We start from the raw sequence: 15693 nt of genomic DNA, 5'->3' as shown, positions 1-15693 counted from the left end.
CGGGTGTCCTCTCTCCAGTCTCCTATTGGCGACAGCAGCAGGGTGATTAATATTCATAAGGAGCCTGGGGCGGGGCCAGGCCGGGTGTCCTCTCTCCAGTCTCCTAATGGCGACAGCAGCAGGGTGATTAATATTCATAAGGAGCCCGGGGCGGGGCCACGTCGAGTGGGCGGAGGCGGCCTCCTCTGTCCAGTCTCCTAACGGCGACAGCAGCAGGGTGATTAATATTCATAAGGAGCCCGGGGCGGGGCCACGTCGAGTGGGCGGAGGCGGCCTCCTCTCTCCACTCTCCTAATGGCGACAGCAGCGGCTGCAGCTGCAACGGCGGCGGCGGGGCTGAGCCGAACGGAACGCGGAGGCACCACCGACGGAATGTTGGCGGCGGCTGCATAATCCGGAGCCCCCTCCCCGCTTCGGAACGCGGCTCGCCCGGCCGTTCCGCCATGGAACCTGCGCAGCAGCTTGGAAGCAGCCGAGAGACGCCGCCGATGGTCGGCAAGGGGGAGCGGCCGAGCCACTCGGGCCAAGCGGGAACCGAGAGCGGCGACGGCGGCGGCACCGGCCCGTTGGAAGGAGGCAAAGGCACCAGGACGGGGCTGGTCGGCGGCGGCCACCACCACCAGCACCGGCGGAGGCGGCGAGGGGCCGCGGGCGGTTCTCCGGCGCTGGCGGCCAACGGGGCTCCTCCAGCGGTTCCCGGCAGCGGCGGCGCCAACTCCCTCCTGTTGCGGCGAGGCCGGCTGAAGAGGAACCTCTCGGCGGCGGCGGCGGCTTCTTCGTCGTCTCCTTCCCCCGCCGCAGCGCTGGGGACGCGCAGCCTGGATCGGAAGACGCTCCTTCTGCTACCGAAGCCTCCCCGGCAGCTCCAGCCCCTGCAAGCCCCCGAGCGGGACTGGGTGCGGCGGGACCTCCAGCGGGGATGCGTCCACGTCTATTACTACTACCACCACCATCATCCCCACCACCACCAGCAGCAACAGCCGCGGGGAGGCGGCGGCGGCGGCTGCTCCCTGCTGCTGCCCGTGCTTTGCAACCTGGAGACCACGGCGGCCCAAGTGGCGCTCCGCTTGCTGCAGCTCGGGCACCGGGGAGGCGGCAGCAGCAGCGCCGTCCGGGTTTGGGGGAAGGCGGCTGCAGCCGAGGCTCCGCTGAGCCCGAAAGAAGAAGAGGCGGCGGCGGAGGGGGGTGATTTGCTCCTGCAACCGGCTTCTCTCGGCGGGAAGGAAGAGACCCCGGCGGGAAGTTTGACCCCGATCCCAATGGGGAGAAGGCCCCGGAGCCGTCGAGGGGCCGCCAACGGAGCCGGAGAGGAGCAGGAGGAGTTGGAGGCGGCTGTCCGGCCCAGGCGCCTGGCTCTCAGCGGAGGAGGGGAGAGCGGCCGGGCGAGCGGGAAGGCCAGCCTCTCCCCTTCCGACGGCAGCCCCGGACGGGCCTTCCCGCCGCCGCCTCCTCCCCGCGCGGAGCTCTACCTGTCCGGCCCGCCGCTCTCCTGCCCGTCCCTGCTGGGAGGCTCGGATACGGAGAGCTTCAGCCCCAGCGCCGAGAGCGCCTCCGACCGCCTGGATCCGTACAGCGGCGGCGGCGGCTCCTCTTCTTCTTCGTCGTCTTCTTCTTCCGAGGACTCGGAGGCGGATCTGGCGGCCAAGGACGACGGGCCGGGAGCGGCGCCTGGAAGGAACCAGCCCCGACGGTTGCACAGCCCGGAATCCCGGCTCGCCGGGAGAGCTTCGGGGGACTCCCCGGGCAAAGGGAAAGCTTTGCGGGGAAGCAGCGCCTCCGCTGCTGGGGAAGCCGCTTGCCCGCAGCAGCCGCCGGCCTTGTACGTCCAGCTCCACGGGGAGACGGCCCGACGGCTGGAGCCGCACGAGAAGCCGCTGCAGATCCAGAACGACTACCTCTCGCAGCTGGGCTTCCGGGACCTGTGGCGGGTGCAGGAGGAGGGCATGGACGCCGAGACCGGCTGCCTGATCCGCTTCTACGCAGGTGGGTCGGGGATGAAGGGGAGGCGGGATCCCGGGGGCTCCGAGGAGCGTGGGAACCTGCCGTTCCCGCGGGCCGCGTCCTGGGTTCTTCCCCTCCCGAGGACAGAAGGATGGCATTAGCCCGGTGTGGCTTCAGTAGGGAAGAGTTGACCTCGTGTTGCTCAACCTTGGCAACTTTAAGACCTGTGGACTTCAACTCCCAGAATTCCCCAATAGTGGTTAGGACAGTGTTTCTCAACCTTGGCAACTTTAAGACCTGTGGACTTCAACTCCCAGAATTCCCCAATAGTGGTTAGGACAGTGTTTCTCAACCTTGGCAACTTTAAGACCTGTGGACTTCAACTCCCAGAATTCCCCAGCCAGCTATGCTGGCTGGGGAATTCTGGGAGTTGAAGTCCTCAGGTCTTAAAGTTGCTAAGGAATTCTGGGAGTTGAAGTCCTCAGGTCTTAAAGTTGCTAAGGAATTCTGGGAGTTTGAAGTCCTCAGGTCTTAAAGTTGCTAAGGAATTCTGGGAGTTTGAAGTCCTCAGGTCTTAAAGTTGCTAAGGAATTCTGGGAGTTGAAGTCCTCGGGTCTTAAAGTTGCTAAGGAGTTCTGGGAGTTGAAGTCCTTGGGTCTTGAAGTTGCTAAGGAATTCTGGGAGTTGAAGTCCTCAGGTCTTAAAGTTGCTAAGGAATTCTGGGAGTTGAAGTCCTCCGGTCTTAAAGTTGCTAAGGAATTTCTGGGAGTTGAAGTCCACAGGTCTTAAAGTTGCTTAGGAATTCTGGGAGTTGAAGTCCTCAGGTCTTAAAGTTGCTTAGGAATTCTGGGAGTTGAAGTCCTCGGGTCTTAAAGTCGCTAAGGAATTCTGGGAGTTGAAGTCCTCCGGTCTTAAAGTTGCTAAGGAATTCTGGGAGTTGAAGTCCTCATGGCTTAAAATTGCTAAGGAATTCTGGGAGTTGAAGTCCTCCGGTCTTAAAGTTGCTAAGGAATTCTGGGAGTCGAAGTCCTCAGGTCTTAAAGTTGCTAAGGAATCCTGGGAGTTTGAAGTCCTGAGGGCTTAAAGTTGCTAAGGAATTCTGGGAGTTGAAGTCCTCGGGTCTTAAAGTTGCTAAGGAATTCTGGGAGTTTGAAGTCCTCCGGTCTTAAAGTTGCTAAGGAATTCTGGGAGTTTGAAGTCCTCCGGTCTTAAAGTTGCTAAGGAATTCTGGGAGTCGAAGTCCTCAGGTCTTAAAGTTGCTAAGGAATCCTGGGAGTTTGAAGTCCTCAGGGCTTAAAGTTGCTAAGGAATTCTGGGAGTTGAAGTCCTCGGGTCTTAAAGTTGCTAAGGAATTCTGGGAGTTGAAAGTCCTCAGGTCTTAAAGTTGCTAAGGAATTCTGGGAGTTGAAAGTCCTCAGGTCTTAAAGTTGCTAAGGAATTCTGGGAGTTGAAGTCCTCCGGTCTTAAAGTTGCTAAGGAATTCTGGGAGTTTGAAGTCCTCAGGTCTTAAAGTTGCTAAGGAATTCTGGGAGTTGAAGCCCTCAGGTCTTAAAGTTGCTAAGGAATTCTGGGAGTTTGAAGTCCTCAGGTCTTAAAGTTGCTAAGGAATTCTGGGAGTTGAAGTCCTCCGGTCTTAAAGTTGCTAAGGAATTCTGGGAGTTTGAAGTCCTCAGGTCTTAAAGTTGCTAAGGAATTCTGGGAGTTGAAGTCCTCAGGTCTTAAAGTTGCTAAGGAATTCTGGGAGTTTGAAGTCCTCAGGTCTTAAAGTTGCTAAGGAATTCTGGGAGTTGAAGTCCTCAGGTGTTAAAGTTGCTAAGGAATTCTGGGAGTTGAAGTCCTCAGGTCTTAAAGTTGCTAAGGAATTCTGGGAGTTTGAAGTCCTCACGTCTTAAAATTGCTAAGGAATTCTGGGAGTTTGAAGTCCTCAGGTCTTAAAGTTGCTAAGGAATTCTGGGAGTTGAAAGTCCTCAGGTCTTAAAGTTGCTAAGGAGTTCTGGGAGTTGAAGTCCTCAGGTCTTAAAGTTGCTAAGGAATTCTGGGAGTCGAAGTCCTCAGGTCTTAAAGTTGCTAAGGAATTCTGGGAGTTGAAGTCCTCAGGTCTTAAAGTTGCTAAGGAATTCTGGGAGTTGAAGTCCTCAGGTCTTAAAGTTGCTAAGGAATTCTGGGAGTTGAAGTCCTCCGGTCTTAAAGTTGCTAAGGAATTCTGGGAGTTTGAAGTCCTCAAGTCTTAAAGTTGCTAAGGAATTCTGGGAGTTGAAGTCCTCAGGTCTTAAAGTTGCTAAGGAATTCTGGGAGTTTGAAGTCCTCGGGTTTTAAAGTTGCTAAGGAATTCTGGGAGTTGAAGTCCTCAGGTCTTAAAATTGCTAAGGAATTCTGGGAGTTGAAGTCCTCAGGTCTTAAAGTTGCTAAGGTGACCTAGGAGTAATTTGAATGGAGAAAATAGTACCTCTAGTCGGTGAGATGGGGGGGGAAATCCGGCTCTAGGGCAGGGGGTCACCAACCTTTCGGACCCCCAGGGACCACTAAATCCATCATTTTAAACCCCGCAGATCACTAATATGATTTTTAAAAAAAAAAAAGATTTCATTTATTAAATTTATAGGCCGCCTAATCCCGGAGGACTCCGGGGGTGGCTTACAATGAAAGAAGAAAAAAAAGAAAAAGAAAAGCAAAATAAATAAAAAATAATTTAAAATTCACAACACACATACGTTTTAATCGGGGCTGGACCTTAACGCTAAGGTCAACAGCCCCCAGGCCTGCGGGAACAGCCAGGTTTTAACGGCTTTCTTGAGTATCTTTTAAAAAAGATACATAGTATTTAGTGGAATACAAAAGAAAGCAAATAATTTTTCCTGCAGACCACCAACATTTTCTCACAATGGTCCCTGGACCAACCAGTTGGTGACCATCTTTTCTTGGGGGAAAGATGTGGTTGGCCTGATGGGCTACCTGTGGCTTTTATCTTGGTCGGTGTTACTTTCATGGAGCTTTGGAAGGTTTCCAGAAATGGATCAGAAATGTCCTGAGTTCTGATCCCTTTTGTCTAGGTTTTCCCTTGCCTGTTTATAATTAGGTTAGAAACAGGAGCGGTTCTGAAGAAAGAGTGCGTGCAGAAGATCCGTGAGAAAATAGACCACCTGACTGGCCTTTGAAACTTGCTGGTCTAATTGGGTAATTTCTTCAGAGGCTCATGATAGCCAAGGAGTAGAAGGGTGTCTGAAGAAACTTGTGGGTCAGGCACATGGAAAGGGTTTCCTGCTATCTGCAGATATTCTTGTCTCTCACACACACACCCTCCAAATTTGCAATAAGAGAAGCAGGTCAGAAAATTTACTACTTCACCTTTAGCAGAGAAAGCACCATAGATACTTACCTGTACCTGTTTATTGAGGCACCTGAGTGGAAATTAGGGGAATGCTGTTTCAAGGCATTTTGTGCACTCCTTTCATTAGGTATAAGGGGAAAAAAAATACATGTCTATGGGAAAGATTAAATATTTCTGTTTTCTAGGTGGAACTAATTTTCCTTTACAAAATGGTGTGTGTTGGTTTGTAAAAGTGTTCTGGGGCAAAATAAAAATACAGGTATAAAGAAAGTCTGAAGATTGTCAGAAACAGCTGAGACATACTATTTAACCTGTGGTTTATTTATCTGAACAAGCTTTATTTACAGTCGTAAGGTGAAACTCTCTTCCTGGCCCAGTTTAGATTGATTGAATCTGGGAATGAATTTGTGTTTCTCATGGGTAAAAATCATTGCATATTAAAAGATGGAAAAGGCTAAACATTTTTCTGATATTCAATTCACTTTAATTTCCTAAGATCCTTAATGCTAAATGTAGTCTACCAGCTGATTCTTTCTGTTTTACTATATCTTGATCATCATCTTAAGTTCTAAAAGATGTTTTTTTTTAGTTCTCAATAGAAAGCTAAATTTATATGGATCTTGTTTGTGACTTTTAGTTCCAGATTTCATCTTGGTTGTAAGAACGAAATGGATAGGATCTGTAACTTTGAATGTAGCTTCTTCTTGAATATTGCTTCTTCCTTTTGAAAAAAGCAGCTATCAGTAAAATACAGGTAGTCCTCAAGTTATGACCACAATTGTGACAACATATTGTTACTAGGTAGTTGTTAAATGAGTCACATCCAATTGTACAACCTGGTTAAGTGAATTATTGCAGATGTTAAGTGAATCAGATAGTTGTTAAGTTGACTTCTCCTATCAGGAGTTAGCTGGGAAGGTCACAAATGGTGGTCACATGGCCCCGGATGCTATAATTCAGTGGCGCCAAACCTTTTGGACAAAATGTTTTTTCCGTGGACAGGAAGGGGTGTTGTTTTGCATGCTGCCTGCATCCCACAAACGGGGCTTCGCTAGCTTGTGTGGCCCTGTTACATGCCACGGACTGGTGCCAGTCCACGGACTGGGATTGGAGACCTGGCTGTAACTGTTGTAAATATATGTTGGGTACCAAGCTCCTGAATTTTGATTACGCGATCATGTGGATGCTGTAATAGTGGTATTAGGACCGATCATGGTTTTTTTTTTGTGTGTGTTGTAATTTAAAACAGTTACTAAACAAGTGGTTATTGAGGACTACCTGTATTAGGGCATTCTTTAAAAAAAATTGTGTAATATTTTGATAATGAGACAGCCTTTTCCAACTGGGTGTCCTTCAGAAGTTTAATTATGGTAGTTGAACATGAGAGTTGAAGATGCTTGCTTGGATTATCAGACATTAACAGTTGGTGATGGTCCTCAAATTAATGTCCTCAAAATGGTCATTATGAAGTTCCTTTTCGGAGAACTGAAACATATCCTCGGGTGACTTTGGTGGAAAATATCTGTTTATAAATGTTGTGTATAATTATTAATACTGAGGGCCTGATACACAGACTGTCTCGGAGGTATTTGGAGCGTTCCAAATACTTCTTACATAACTTTATTTGTTATGATATAAAGTTAAGCATGCTGCTTGTAAGTTGCAGTATATTTTTCTCTGCCAGTTAGTAGCTACTACATGTTTGGATTGTTTAATTTTAAAATAAAAATGTTTAGAGGGCAATAAACGAAGAGTTATAGTTGGTAGGGGTGGAAGTATGCAAAAATTATAAACAGAATATTTGAAGACTTCATTTATTAAGATTCACAGTAGGACTTTGGATCCAGGTGATTTTATCTGATGGGAATGTTATCTTTGAAGCACTATAAAAACACTAATTTGACAGGTGCTACCAATATTTTTCTATGCACCATTTAAAGCTTTAGATCAGTGTTTCTCAACCTTGGCAACTTGAAGATGTCCGGACCTCAACTCCCAGAATTCCCCAGCCAGCATTCGCTGGCTGGGGAATTCTGAGAGTTGAAGTCCGGACATCTTCAAGTTGCCAAGGTTGAGAAACACTGCTTTAGATATCCTTTCTCCTTTAAATCTAGCTTCACCCTTGCATAGTTGTGATGTTTCAGGTTCCACCACAAAAGCGCGTAGGACAAAATCGCGCTCGACAAAAGCGCGCTGTGACGTCATCACAGCGCGACGAAAAAGATCGAAAAAATGTAAAAATAAAGCTAAAACCTTCCCCTAACCCCCCCAAACCTAACCCTAACCCTAACCCTAACCCTAACTCTTAACCTAACCCTAAACCTAACCCTAAACCTAACCGTTAAAGTAACGAAAAACGTAACGCTAACCCTTATCCTAACCCTAACGCTAACGCTAACGCTCTAAAGCTAACCCGAACCCTTACCCTTACCCTAACCCTAACCCTAACCCTAACCCTTACCTTTATGTGAATCGGCTTGCTTTAATTTAATTTTTATTAATTTTTATTTGAATTTTTCGATCTTTTTCGTCGCGCTGTGATGACGTCAAAGGCGCGATTTTGTCGATCGCGCTTTTGCCGTCCGCGCTTTTGACGGGTCACGGATGTTTCAAACTGGCCCATTTAAATCTTGCTTAAAATACCTGCCTCTCAAGAGCTTGAACATAACATTCATTTTTGCACTCTGCTGGCCTTTTTGCAACGGCGAGCGTTGATTCTAAAGCTGCGGCAAGAAGTAATTCACTTGATTAAGTGAGATTCCTGAGGGCATGTGGGGAGAAGGAACTAGAATAATCTAGGCCTTTGCAACAGGAGGGGAAAATGTGTGCCGAAGCCTTTACAAGATCAATTCTCTTTCAACCTGACCCGCTTCCTTTTAGTGGAGTTATCCGTGGAATGCTTGTTCCCACAACAGAATGATGAGAAAAACGAGTTATTTCGTTTGAGACGGCTGTTTGTTATCTCAGCAACGATGATCCTAAGAGGAAATAGAAGATTCAGACCTGAGGAAAGTATGTGGCAAGTGCTCGGAAGGAATAATTGACCCAAGTTGTCCCTTGGAAACACCTTTCATTAAAAACCCGATTGGAAAACAAAGTGAGGGATATTTCGGAATAAACCTTAGGTGCAAAGGCTTACTGCTTTGATGTGCAAATGCAGGCAGGGGATGATGGGCAGATTTAGAGAGCCGTTTTAATAAGTTTATGCCTTGAATATTGGGGGGTCCTCTGTTTCAGGTACAGTTTCCAAAATATGCTTTGATGTGTTTGGTAGCAGGAACGGTTCCACCACAAAACCGCGTTCGACTAAAGCGCGCTCAACGAAACCGCGTAGCTGACGTCATCACAGGGCGACAACAGAGCGGAGACAGAAGCACGCTGTAAACTCTAAACCTAAAATTAACACCTAAACCTAACCCCCCTAAACCTAACCCTAAACCTAACCCTAAACCTAACCCTTAACTTAGCCCTAAACCTAATCCTAACCCTAAACCTAACCCTTAACCTAACCCTAACCCTTAACCTAACCCTAAACCTAACCCTAAACCTAACCCTAACCCTAATCCTAACCCTTAACCTAACCCTAACCCTTAACCTAACCCTAACCCTAAACCTAAACCTAATCCTAACCCTTAACCTAACCCTAAACCTAATCCTAACCCTAACCCTTAACCTAACCCTTAACCTAACCCTAAACCTAACCCTTAACCTAACCCTAAACACTGACCTAGAGACACATACCAAGGAGCAATTGAGTTCTGTTGCCTCTTACCAGTTTTGTCCAGTTTTACTTGACGTGGGCTGTTAGTCGTATCTATCAAGAGCTAAAAGGGTCCCCGCCCTGCTGATTTCTTTATTGCCTTTCATTATTGGACCTTGTTACTTAAATTTTTGTAAGAGCCTCTCCTCTTGGCGATGGCGGTATTGATATACCTCGGAGCATTCTGTGCAATTAAACTCTCCCATCTGTTCAACTCGGAACACTCGATGCTTCGTACAATCTGTTGGTGATACGCAGCCCCACGAAAGCCCTCAGAACAAGCGTAAAAAAGAACTCCGAGCTCTCATCCAAACACTTCCCACCAGCTTTCTGCTTGCTTTTGTTTACCGAGTGGTGTTCTCTTACAAATTCAAAGGCTACCTAGAAAACCTCCCCTGTGTTCCATGCTTCCTGCTCTTGAGTAATATGGATGAAGTTTAGTTCTGCAGAAGCAGCTGAGACAGAAGCTACCTGGGAGTGCTTTGTTTTTTTAAAAAATAAAAAAAAAACTTACGTAACATTTTGGAGAAATGCACAGAACTTGGGTGTAGCATGAGGGTCAGTGGAAGATGGACCTGATAGCAACGTGACCCGTCAAAACCGCGGTCCACTAAAGCGCGCCCGATCAAAGCGCGTACGTGACGTCATCAGCAGCGCGACAAATAAAATTAAAAATAAATTAAATTAAAATAAAATTAAAGCAAGCCGATTCACATAAAGGTTAGGGTTAGGGTTAGGTTAAGGGTTAGGGTTAGGTTAAGGGTTAGGGTTAGGTTTAGCGTTAGGTTAAGGGTTAGCGTTAGGTTTAGCGTTAGGTTAAGGGTTAGGTTTAGGGTTAGGTTTAGGGTTAGGTTAAGGGTTAGGTTTAGGGTTAGGTTTAGGGTTAGGTTTGGGGGGTTTAGGGTAAGGTTTTCGCGTTAATTTTAAATTTACCGCTCACAGCGTGCCGTTTTCATCGCGCTGTGATGACGTCACGTACGCGCTTTCGTCGAGCGCGCTTTAGTCTACCACGGATTTGTGGTGGAGCCGATAGCAAAACATTAACTTCATATCTTGTGTAAAAGATTTTTATTTTCCATTTTTTCATTTTCATACACTCACATATATACTGTGCATAGCCGGAGCCATACAACATTAAACAATAATCGCAGCAATTCCTCTTGTCAACAATACCCCCCAAACTAGAAACCCAATATACCTCTTCCGCTCTCCGTACACCTCTTTCTTCCACCCCCCTCCAACTTTCTATCTTCCCTCCATCATCCCCCTCTACCCTACTTCCCCTCCCCCTCTACCACTCCTCTCTCCTGATCCACTCCCTCCCTTCCTTCTCACCCTCCCTCCTTTCCTCTCTCCCGCCCTCTCTACCCATCTTTCTTCTATCCCACTCCTCCTCCCCTTGGTGTATTTCCACTATATGTCAATGTACTTAACTTATCCTATTTTTACAGAGAAATTAAAGAAAAACAGTATACATGTGAATTTGCATTACATTGAAATCTAACACATCGTATCTAACCTAGTCTATATCCCTCCCTCCCCCCACCCTCCCCCCCAACACCCCCCCTCCCTCCCCCCTCCCCGACTTCCCAGAGCCCGTACACGGTATAGATTTTTAACAAACACAGTCTAAAATCTATTTGGAAAAAAAAAAAGAAATAAAGAAATTAATGACATTCTGCATTGACCTTAGCTTCTTCTTACTGAACTAACTTTAAACAGTTTAAATCATTTCTGATCTTAAGCATAGGCTAACTGGAATTTCTTGGTCCCGTATTTATTTTGTATAAAGTCAATCCATTTTTTCCAGTCTCGTTTATATCTCTCATTTGAGTGATCTTTAAGATATGCCGATATTTTAGCCATCTCGGCTAAGTTTGTAACTTTCAATGTCCATTCTTGAGTTGTAGGCAAGTCTTCCTTCTTCCAGTATTGTGCCACCAACAGTCTTGCTGCCGTTATTAGGTGCAAAAATCAAGTTAGTCTCTAACTTCATATCTGTAGAGCTGTGAATTGTGTGAAATGGCTTGCCCTCTTTCTGCTATCGACCCATTGTGCAAAGGAATGCAGGTATAGTTAATGTCTTGCTACCTCTGCCCAAGGAAGGTATCTTTGGGTGTCTGGGGTTGGAGACTCAAGATGTCTCCAAGGTGCTTTCTTGTTCCTTCAGCTCCTCTCCTGGTCTAGGAATGAACAATTGAATAGGAGTGGTCTTCTGAAAGGAACTATATCCCCTGCTCTAGTTTAAGATTATAGGGGACCGGGCCTTTTGTTCCATGTGCAAGTAGATAAGGGCCAACTGATTTAACCCTTCCTTTCATCTCCTAGCTACAGTGCTGGCTATCAAGAGGCCAATTCATATTCATATATCCCTGGTCCTTTTCTTAAAGGTCAATCAACCCCTTCCAACAATGTCTCCACATCCAGTAACATTTCCCCAATGTCATCCTTCTGATGGAGCATTGAATATTGTCCCTGTGTCCACTACCCTTGCTTTAATTTGTGGATTTCTTGGCTCCAGTCTTCTGCCAACAGCAGTTGATGTGCAACTGCTGTTATTTTAATTTTTTTAAAAATAAAATAAAATAAACAAGATTTATTTTAAATCTTGGCTCCTGAAAATGGAGCCACCAGAAAGTTATTGTTTCTAGATGGCAGGGCATGAGACTGAAAACATTTTAATTCTATTCCACTCTATTCTAAATCATGTTTGAAGAGTTTGAGATAGTGAAGGCATCCCTTTCAACTCCAGTTTTTGATGACAGAGAAGAAGGTATCTGTTCTTTTCAATCTAGGTTGCAGAGCTAGAAGCACTCTTGTTTTGCTGGTCAGAAACAATGGTTTAATGGTTTAATATTCTGGAATGTTTCACTGAAATTTGCCAGTTTTTACTAACTATATAGCAAGAGCAGTTAGACTTCTATACCGCTTCATAGGGCTTTCAGCCCTCTCTAAGCGGTTTTACAGAGTCAGCATATTGCCCCCAACAACAATCCGGGTCCTCATTTTACCCACCTCGGAAGGATGGAAGGCTGAGTCAACCCTGAGCCGGTGAGATTTGAACCGCCGAACTGCAGAACTGCAGTCAGCTGAAGTAGCCTGCAGTGCTGCATTTAACCACTGCGCCACCTCGGCTCATATATTGTATGAAATCTTAACATGCTCTAAACCAGTGTTTCTCAACCTTGGCAACTTGAAGATGTCCGGACTTCAACTCCCAGAATTCCCCAGCCAGCATTCGCTGGCTGGGGAATTCTGGGAGTTGAAGTCCGGACATCTTCAAGTTGCTAAGGTTGAGAAACACTGCTCTAAACAGAGAAGGATGTGTATACAAGAGAGTGGTGGGATTCCAAATGTTTTCCTACCGTTCTATGAGAGAGTGCCTTGCGCACATGCTCGGCACTCAAAGACCGTCCTCGGTGTCAGCGCTGAGCTAAAAAAAAAACACAAGGGAATATAGGACGGGGAATGACACGGGTGGGAGGGCGGGGCCAGCCAGAGGTGGTATTTGCCAGTTCTCCGAACTACTCGAAATTTCCGCTACTGGTTCGCCCGAACTGGTTCGAACTGGCTGAATACCACCTCTGATACAAGAGTAAGAACACTGTGATCCAGTTCAGAATATCATCCAAATCTTAATCTCGCTTTTCTCCCATCCATCATATCCAGATATTAGGTGCCACAATTCCATCCCTCTCTAAAACCAACTTTCTAACTAGCAGGTGGATTATGCACAGCTGATCACAATCCAATTAAAAAAAAAAAGAGGGTTCCCATTGAGGAGATCTGTCGGGCGGCCACTTGGTCCTCGCTGTCTCCGAGGTGGCGCAGTGGTTAGGGTGCAGTACTGCAAGCCACTTCAGCTGACTATTATCTGCAGTTCGGCGGTTCAAATCTCACCGGCTCAAGGTTGACTCAGCCTTCCATCCTTCCGAGGTGGGTGAAATGAGGACCCGGATTGTTGTTGGGGGCGATATGCTGACTCTGTAAACCGCTTAGAGAGGGCTGAAAGCCCTATGAAGCGGTATATATAAGTCTAACTGCTATTGCTATTGCTAATCTCACAAAGGATAAGGTCCTAATTTTTGTGCTATCTCATAACTGTGAATTGTGTAAAATTATAAAGAGATGTAACGTAGGCTTTGCTTCCCAAGCATAGTCCGCCTGTCTGCCCTTCATTTTCCCACTGATTTCAGCTATGGATTTGTTTTGCTTCTATGTCCAGATTAATTATTCGGTATTGTGTGATGACCCTTCCAAGCTCTTGCGGCTGTAATCCTGCTAGAATGAAAGAATCGGCCACATAGTGTGTATCATTTTTACTCGGAAGGCTGGCAGACAAGTGTGCACGAATGCCACTGCTAATCAGCATGGGACCTTTCGGAAGAGAATAATGTGTTTGTATCTTGGTTAGCCGTTTCATTATATACTGCTGGCATGGCTCCATTTGAAATGAAAGGTTATCTATCCTTGTTGTGAACAATTAAAAAGAATAACCTGTTATTTGTGAGCAGAAGCTACAATCTTGGAGGTTCAAAGGTGGTGCTTCCTATTTATACTGCTTATATTACTGGAGATAATATGTAATTGGCATGACTAGTAGTTGTATGGCCATGGCGAGTGTTATCCTGTAGGCATAAGTGCCCCTTTTAGGAGCACAGAAGTTTTCAGACATCATTACAATACATTGTTCCATATTCCATTATTTTAATTACATACTACCGGTATACGAAGAGGTACTTTTTATCGGTTCCACCACAGAACCGTGAAGCCCTTATCCGCGCCGACATAAGTGTGGAGGGCAAATCCGCGCCGTCCGAAGCGCTAAGGAAAAACGTGACCCTACCGCGATGACATAACCGCGGAGGGCAAATCCGCGCCTTCCGAAGCACTCAGCACCCTAAACCTAACCCTAAACCTAACCCTAAACCTAACCCTAAACCTAACCCTAAACCTAACCCCTAAACCTAATCCTAACCCTTACCTTAATTTAAATCGGTTTTCTGCCGCCGCGCTGTTTTAAAGCGCCCTTCTGTCGCTGTGCTGTTGTCGTGGCGGTGATGACGTCACGGCTTTAGCGACGCGGTTTTATCACCGCTATTTTGACGAGCGCGGTTTTGTCGTGCCACGCTTTTTATCTATTCTGATTCTTCCACCATTCAACTTTGTTGGCAACTCCAGGATCTAATATTATATGAGAAGAGAAAAACTTATTTTATTTGTCTTCTTCAACCTGTGTTCCATTCTGTGCTGTAATGTCAGTTGTCTTTCTAGAAAAAATAGTATTGTTTGTTTGTTGTTCGTTTGTTTTATTAGTTTTGTATGCCGCCCACTCCTGAAGGACTCTGGGCGGCTCACAATAAAACAGGGAAAGGGGGATAAATAGGACAAAACAACAATTTAAAAATACACAACATTCACAATTGAAACGGGGCTGGATACTTCCAACAGCCCCCAGCCCGTCGGAACAGCCAGGACTTAGTAGCTTTACGGAATGCCGGGAGGGTAGTAAGGGTCCGGATCTCCACGGGGAGCTCGTTCCAGAGGGCCGGAGCAGCAACAGAGAAGGCTCTCCCCCAGGGGATCACCAGCCGATGGGACCCGGAGGAGGCCCAGCCTGTGCGATCGAATCGGTCTTTGGGAGGTAATTGGCAGGAGGCGGTCTCTCAGGTACCCAGGTCCGATGCCATGTAGGGCTTTATAAGTAACGACTAGCACCTTGAAACGCGTCCGGAGACCGATGGGCAGCCAGTGCAGCTCGCGGAGGATAGGTGTAACGTGGGTGTACCTAGGTGCACCCACAATCGCTCTGGACTAATTGGAGTCTTCGAACACTCTTCAAGGGCAGCCCCATGTAGAGCGTGTTACAGTAGTCCAGTCTTGAGGTGATGAGGACGTGAGTGACTATCTGAAGTGCCTCCCGATCCAGGTAGGGTCGCAATTGGTCCACCAGGCGAACCTGGGCAAAGACCCCCCGGGTCACAGCTGACAAATGGTGATCTAAAGTCAACTGTGGGCCCAGGAGGACTCCCAAATTGCGAACCCTCTCTGAGGGGCGTATAATTCCACCACCACCCCCCAGACTGAGAGATGGAATAGTATTCCTTAGTACTCTACATCTTCCTGAACAATCCTAAGGATGCTGAGATTTGAAGTTCATCAACTTCTGGAATGCTATTAATTGCATTCTCTTATAGGAAGTTAGTGAATTTCTGAGGACATAAACCAGTCCCACTTTCAGTTGGATCTCATATGGTCCAAATTAGCTTTTTCATGTATATAATTTGATCTGACTTTGCTTGTTGTTGCTTGGAGAAAATCTCCAGTGCGTGGAAGTCATCTGTGTTCTCAAATGCATGTGAATAATTGCTGGTCAAAACTTTGAAATGTTTTGGAATATTTGTGTGGAATCTTTTGATGGTTGCAGGTCTGGGATTAAATTTTCCTTAGGGAGGGACTGAAACCAATGTTGAGAGTAGAGTTGATAATTTTTTTATTTCTTTCCAAAGTTAAATTACAAAATCAAAAAAAGAAAAAACAACAACACAAAGACAAAAATGAAAAAAAATGAAAACTTTGGAAATAAATAAAAATTTATCAATGAGAGTAGAGTGGCCACACATACGGTTAGCTTTTGAAATTCAATCAAGTAGTACAAGTTGCT

General features: G+C 46.4%; 1 protein-coding gene across 1 annotated transcript in view; it reads left to right on the top strand.

Moving 5' to 3' along the window:
• Positions 1 to 309: 309 nt before the first annotated feature.
• Positions 310 to 15693, top strand: part of PHLPP1 (PH domain and leucine rich repeat protein phosphatase 1) — a 151191-nt gene continuing 135807 nt past the window's right edge. Inside the window, exon 1 of the mRNA XM_087707566.1 lies at positions 310 to 1983. Within this exon, the coding sequence (XP_087563692.1) occupies positions 444 to 1983 (1540 nt within the window). The 5' untranslated portion in view covers positions 310 to 443. The remainder of the gene's footprint in view (positions 1984 to 15693) is intronic.

The sequence above is a fragment of the Thamnophis sirtalis genome, unplaced genomic scaffold (genome assembly GCF_051295495.1).
Source record: "Thamnophis sirtalis isolate CommonGarterSnake01/CBP01778 unplaced genomic scaffold, rThaSir2_p1.2 scaffold_2, whole genome shotgun sequence".
Taxonomy (NCBI): domain Eukaryota; kingdom Metazoa; phylum Chordata; class Lepidosauria; order Squamata; family Natricidae; genus Thamnophis; species Thamnophis sirtalis.
The sequence above is the reverse complement of the archived record's forward strand: the minus strand, read 5'-3'. Positions and strand labels throughout refer to the sequence as shown.